This window comes from Solanum pennellii, chromosome 4, assembly GCF_001406875.1.
Source record: "Solanum pennellii chromosome 4, SPENNV200".
In the NCBI taxonomy this organism is placed as follows: Eukaryota; Viridiplantae; Streptophyta; class Magnoliopsida; order Solanales; family Solanaceae; genus Solanum; species Solanum pennellii.
In genome coordinates, this window is record NC_028640.1 from 67,232,048 (window position 1) to 67,239,463 (window position 7,416).

At 36.0% G+C, this 7,416-nt stretch overlaps 1 protein-coding gene across 1 annotated transcript; it reads left to right on the forward strand.

Annotated features, from left to right (window-relative positions):
• Nucleotides 1-725: 725 nt before the first annotated feature.
• On the forward strand, nt 726-7,061 carry LOC107016287 (pentatricopeptide repeat-containing protein At1g43980, mitochondrial). Its single transcript, XM_015216781.2, is given in 3 exon segments — nt 726-1,293; nt 1,296-3,723; nt 6,896-7,061. Coding segments are annotated over 2 exon segments (2,010 nt in total). The 5' UTR covers nt 726-1,205; the 3' UTR covers nt 3,218-3,723; nt 6,896-7,061.
• The last annotated feature ends 355 nt before the right edge of the window (nt 7,062-7,416 follow it).

Below are 7,416 nucleotides of genomic sequence, written 5' to 3' on the forward strand. Positions count from 1 at the left end.
CCCCACTAAATTAGATATTCTGAATTCGATGGTGCAGTCAGAATTTCCATTAGAGGTTATCTTGATTTTAAAAAAAAAGTGGACCCTACTTTCAAAGGCCATTTTTAACCAAAATTCACTAAGGGGCTCGGAATGAGTCCGGAGACCTCGAGAGCGAATGAAAGGTCATTATAGACCCAACTCGACATTTCGAAGCTAAGCGCGCTTACAAAGTTTTCTTAAGAGCAAGTTTTCAAAGAATGTTGACCAAAGTTGACCTTAGGCCAAATTTCAAAGGCTAAAACGCCTAATTGTTCAAACTCGCACCAACGGCCTCGATACTTGTGTCGACCATGCTACTGGCCTAATTGGTTCATTCTGAAGCTGATAAAACTCTCAAAATTCCATTTTGAGGTCGTTTACCTAAGTTATCTGGAAATTGAAAACATGATGATGCATATGAATGAATAGAAGAAAGTACGGACTTAAGCACGACTTATTTGCCTGCAAGCCTTAAAAACTACTCTTCCAACATTTTATCTTAGTTTTAACTCGTTCTTTGATAAAGTCAAGCATAATTTCTTCTTTGATCTTTCAACTATCGTAGGTAATTTTAGATAAAGTCCCAAATTATCTTTATGTATTTGTCCTATCTTCGCTATAATATCTCTGTAGTATTTTTACTAAAATATATATATAGATGATTTTTCAAAACTGAACAAAATAAAAAGGAGTCATCAGCAAAGAAAAGATGATTCATCGTAAGATCACCCCTTCTTAGGCTTATTCCACGCAACTATCCTAGCTCCTCAGCTTGGTTCAAAAGCCTGGAAAGTCCTTCAGCACATAATATGAACAAATATGAAGATAAAGGGTCACCTTGTCTTAGTCCTCTACTAGGTTGTACAACCCCAACAATTTCACCATTTATATAAAACTTGTAAGTAGGTATTGTGATACATTGCATAATCTAGCTAACGAAAGTGTCATGGAAAATCATTTTCAAAAGTTAAAGATTGAACATATATCCATCCCACTCTATCGTAAGCTTTTGTCATGTCTAATTTTAAGGCTATAACGTTTATCATTCCACAATAAATTCTTGAAGTGTTTCCAAGAAGCTACTTCTACCTCCTAACTTGTCCGAGTTATCCATAATATCATCCAATAATGATCCAAGAGGACCCAATTAGTAGATTTTAAAGTTACTTGTGTTATAGGTTCACATGATAATACTTGCGACGAGTCTTTACTACTATATAGTAAGATTAGTAGTACATACCTGCTCTTTGTCTTCTTGTTCAGTAGTTTCCATCTTTTTAGGAGCTGTATGTACCCTTTTGTACAAAAAGTTTACAAATACCACACACAGTCATTTTCATTCTATTCTCGTCTCATAACCCACTGCTTCTCATTCACTTCTTTGCAAATACTTCATGGGAAATTGATTAAACTTGGTTTCAACAAGAATACCTTTTTGGGTAATTGTTCTCTTGATTTGTATAGCAAGTTTGGTACAAAAATTGATGCTTTTAAAGTCTTTGATGAAATACCATACAAGAATGTTGTGTCCTGGAATATATGGTTGAAGGTGCTAGTTCAGTCAGGTGATGTGCATTCTGCACGACAATTGTTTGATGAAATGCCTGACAGAGATGTTGTGAGTTGGAATTCCATGATTTCGGGGTATGGGTTGTTTGAGAATGCTTTTGGTGTTTTCTTGGAAATGCAAAAGTATGGTATTACGCCTAGTGGATATACTTACTCGATATTGGTTTCGTATGTAGAGTTTGCTTTCCATGGCAAGGAGATACATGGAAATATGCTAAGGAATGGTGTGGATTTGTCTAATGTAGTGGTTGGGAATTCACTGATTGATATGTATGGAAAGCTTGGCTTAGTAGACTATGCTACTGCTGTGTTTTTAGCCATGGAGACAGTGGATGTTATTTCATGGAACTCATTGATTTCGGGCTGTTGTAAATCAGGGTATGAAGATACAGCTCTGTCTTATTTTTCTTTGATGAGAGCTTGCAGATATTCACCGGATGAGTTCACAATGTCATCAGTGCTTATTGGCTGTTCTAACTTGCGCAGTTTGGAGAAGGGTAAGCAAATATTATGTCTTTGCATAAAGATGGGATTTTTGTGCAACACGATTGTTTCAAGTGCGGCAATTGACTTGTTTTCTAACTGCAACAGTATTGAGGATTCAGCTCGTATATTCAAGTATTCAAATATTTGGGATATAGCTCTGTGCAATTCAATGATTTCGAGCTATGCACTGAACAATTTCGAAGAAAACGCCTTGCGGCTATTTTTCCTAACTTTGAGGAAAAATATTAGACCTACTGAGTTTACACTCAGCTGCATTCTTAGCTGTACTACAACCTTCCCTGTGGATCTGGGGATTCAAGCTCATTCATTGGTCATCAAGTTAGGCTTTGTATCAGATCCTGTTGTTTCCACTTCTCTTGTAGATATGTACTGTAAATATGGATTGATTGATTCTGCCACAAATACTTTCAATGACCTACTAACAAGAGATTTAATATCGTGGAACACCATAATCTTTGGGCTGGCGATCAATGGTGAACCTACCAAATCACTCAGCCTTTATTATGAACTACTTGAACTAGGTGGTCGACCAGATCGAATAACATTGACTGCGCTTCTGTTAGCTTGCAGTTATGGTGGATTTTTCGATGAAGGTATATCTATTTTTTCTTCAATGGAAGAGGAATATGGAATTGCACCTGGCATTGAGCACTACACTTGTGTTGTGGGCATGATGACCAGGGCTGGTAAACTTAAAGAAGCCGGTGATATATTACAAAATATGCCTCATGAGCCCAACAGTGAAATGTGGGAATCAATACTTCTTGCTTGTGATATTTATGGGGACTTAAAAGCAACTGAAAAGGTTGCAGGGAAGATAATGGAGTTAGCACCAGAATCATCTCTGCCGTATTTGGTGCTAGCGCAAGTATACGAGTCCAGGGGAAGATGGGAGAGCCTTGTTCGGGTCAGGAAGGAGATGAAAGAGAGAATAGAAAACAAAGTAGCTAGTTACAGTTGGATTAGTGTACGCAGCAGTGTAATCATGTTCCAAGCAAACCAAATTCTTAGTTGTGGTAGTAAGGACATCGGCATTTATTCAACGTTGAGGCTATTGACAGAGGATACATGGGATAAAAGTTTATGCCAATCAGTTGCAACTGGGAGTAATAGCTGCTAACAGACGAGTTTAGTGCACAGATAGAAAAGCAAAATTTAAAATTGATTATACAATGGGCAAAGCCCAACTTTGTTTTTGCTATTGATGTGGATTTTCTTTAAGTGACTTTCAAGGTCTGAATTTGCTTATTGCATCAAAAGGGATAAAAGCTTTTCCAAAGTTCAAAATTTCCGCATGCATATGATGGAGAACCAGTAAGGGTAAAAGGATACTCACCTTGTTACAGGATGCAGAATTGGAGCAATTCCATAGAACTCAGAATGTTGCATCTAACAAAAACCTATAGTTTGTATTTTGGCCTTTAGAGAGGCATTAACTTTATCAATATGAGATAATTCTTTCAGCTTGAGTAGTAGTTTTATACACCTTAATCAAGCCACAAACATCTCTAGGGAACAATGATTGTCCAGTAGCAGATATCACTCATATTACATCTCCATGTCTTGGATGCCTCATCATAGAGTTTGAAGGCTGAGAGATGCTGAGTGAGACGGGAAGATTAAAAGGTAATGTAGAATCTTATCTCTCCGTAACCTGTGAAGCTCACATGTCTACAAATAGTTGAGTATTTACTTTATATGTTAGTTTGCCTTCTTTCTCATTGTTGCTTTTATGATAATCATTCTTGATAGATCAGAACTTTTGTGTGATTTCACTGGGTATGTTGTTGTTGTTGATAGATCAGAACTTTTCATTAAAACCACAGGAAGTTGATTTTAAGAATATATTCAATGAGAATGACTGGATCAATCACACTTAACTAACAAGTTATCCCAATCATCTATGCAAGTTGGATCTTTGATTTACACCAAAAGACTAAATGAAAACAAAAATGAAGTTACTTTTATTTCTTTCAGCATGATGGACCAATTCTCTTTCCTTCTACACTATCCAAAAAACATATAGAGCTGTGTAGTTCTCCATATAGCCCTTCGTTCTTTTTCAATTCCGCACAGCTTCCAACTCGTAATTGCCTCCTCAACTATACTTGGTGAAGCCCTTCCAACATTGAATGATATGGAACAAAATATACTCAGTGCTCTTCCCACTTTCTTTGTACAAACAACACCAACTCAATACATTTCTCCTTCCATTTATAAGATTATCAGATTGTCAATATTGCTCCTTAACAGCACATATGTGAAAACAAAATACTTTCCATGTTGCTTTACCACCCCAAACATTCTTCACACCACATTTTTACCCTCATCCTCAGTTAGCTCCCTGCAGTGTGATTTTGTATATTTCGCCTTCACACCATCTAATCCTCCTTTCATCTTTTCCTTCTCAATGATGATCGGAATATCTCTTCGGAGAACACTATCCGATCTGACTCCCTTATTATCCTGTCTCAAGTGTTCTCCACTGTAGCACCCATATCATTTCTCAATTACTAAGCCCATGCGAACGTCTCCTTTATAATAGTGTTTTTTTTGTCAGACTTCTTTCAATGAATTGTGCAGCACTCTTACAGCATTACCCACTGCATACCCAGTATGTGTAACATTCCATTCATAGTCCCCGTCGATACACTCGCCCCATGCATGGTTATTTTTTCACCGGAGAACCATGAATTATCTGTGAATTTATTTTTTCGTAATGTATTTTCCTCTTGGGCGGATCTCCACAGCCACTTCCCGTTTATGTCACTAAAAACATGGATTCTTCGTATCCTTCATCCCTTCTGCCATTTGAAGTTTCATCTTCTAATAATCTAACAATTTTTGCTTCTATTCCCCTTCCTTTCCTTCCCATGTGTGATCTCTCGTCAAAACATGTAGTATATGGGATACTCCATCTTAATTTATATGTCATGCTTTCGTTTTTACTATATCCTAAAAAGAATGTCATTCTTCCTTATTTAGAAACAATTTAACTTGAAACTTCCTACCTTACCCTTGATGAGATTATTTATTGCCGCACAAATATCAATAGTTTTTTTAGAACACAAGTTCCAAAAGTCTTCTTTTCTGTCTTAAACTCAGTAAGGAGTCAAACACCGCCATAAATTGGAACGGAGGGAATATGAGATTACGTGATTTACCCACCCTTAGATAACTATCTTCTTTCCCATTGTGCTTTAAGTTTTTTCTCAAATTTCTCTGCTACCAATTCCTCTATTCCCTTGTCCTTAAATTTTCCCCTAGTGGCAAACCCAATTATCTCGGTGATGGTGTTGTCACCTTACTTCCATATGTACTTTCCAATTCAGAAATATTCAGCACCTCGCCACTAGTACCAACTCAAACTTCCATAAATTGATGCAAAGTCCTGTAGCTGCTTCAAACCAAATAAATATCCTAAAGAAATATCGACTGTCCACCTGTGGCTTATCAAAAGATAATTACATAAAACAGAGCTTTTAAAAATTAATGTATCATCAACAAACAAATAAAAAGATGTGATATAGCCATTCTTCCTCTTATTGTCTTTTTTTAAAAAATTCTTTGTATAAAGTATTCATCCTCTTACTATCATCAGCGAAAAGTAGATGTCAAGTATCATTGGTAACCAGTAGATGTGGTATTGCCATTCTTCTTCCTATTTCTTTCACTGCTTCGATCCCTCAATATAGCCTCTGCCACCAGTCTATGAGCCTTCTAAAGGCCTCCATCTCAAACAAGGACGACGATTGGGAAAAACATGTCTGCTTATGCTATATCCCCCTCCAGATACTCAAATATCTGCAAGTACTACCATTCAAAATAACATAAAAGTTTTCCATTGAACATGGTTAATGAAGATAGCATCAATTTAGTTGAACTTCAGCTGATTCATGTTGTATAAAATTGAGGACAAGGGCATAAATCAAGGACTGGAACTGTATACAACCTTAACCTTTGGTTGATATCACTGTGTATAGTGCAAGAAAGAAACTTAGAGATACCAGAATGCATCAATTGACAGGGAACTAAATCTGAGACCTGTAATGACCTCAAAATGGAAATAAACATCTGTGTCTTCAATTAAAAGAAGGATTTTTATGACTGGAAAGTGACTAGAAGATAAAACAGTGAAACCAAAAATGACTGAATCAGTTTTAAACGGGAAGTGTTAAATGTAGAGATTCTCCTATTGACCAGAAAAGATTCTTGACAAGCGTTTTTTCAAATTTAGGGTGTTTCTTTCCTTGTAAAAGTTATTTATTTCTGGTAGTTCTTGCTGCATTCCTGTGTTTTATAGGCATACCTTCTTCAACTTTGTGATATTGAGACAACGAGAATGCTGTCCTTTTGATCCAGTTATTGACTGGTTGTTCTGGCTTGTATGTAGACTGTAGACACTCGACAGTTTGCAATACAGCATAGTACACTAGCTAAGTGCTAAATTTTTTCAGCACATCATACAACACTAACAAATGCCTTACAGAGCTTTTCCTGTTTAGTTATCTTCTTTCTGAAAGTGAAATTTTCTCTGTGATTGATTGACATTGTTTTGCATGATCAAATCGATAATGCTAAAAGATATTTTTAACCTAGTGAAAAACAGTCTCTAAATGTGCCTTACATCAAGTTTTATTTTCATCAGTAATTATTGTTCTGAAATAATTGAAGTTGAGCACGATGAGCCTGTTTATGGCGTGGTTTCTTATGTGATCAACTCTTCTCTTCTTATTACTTAGTAGCCTATAAAAGTCTCATTCTTGACGAACTTCAAATTTGTACTTCATTTTCTCAGGTACAGAAAATTCCCCGTTCTTGGTTCTCCATCTATGAATCCTGAGAAAAGAGGTGAGCCTTTGTCAAAACTTCATTGTGCAATATTTTTCAGTTTATGTTATCTTATCTTTTTAATGAACGAGAATTATTTAGATAAGTTGAATAAAAGATAGTATAGTATATAATTTGAGTTTTGAGATCAATAATGGGAAATATTTGTTTGCTCAAGATTAAATTATAGTTATGTTGCACAAATTTGAGAAGAACAAAGATTAATGTAATGTTTGAAACTAAATGGTAGTGTAATGCCACAAAAGAAATGAACTCTAGGCAAGGGAATGTTTTTTTGATAGATCCACAAAAGGCCAGACACATACACAATCCCGCCCCAAAATTTCATCTACCGGCTCAACTCAATCTTGTTTCATTTTAACCCTCCAATTACATTTTTCGTATACCATTTAAACCAAAAAAAAATTGATTGATACTCGTTTGCTAGAGCGAGTGAGAGATCTTAGTACACATTAATTTCATAGTTTT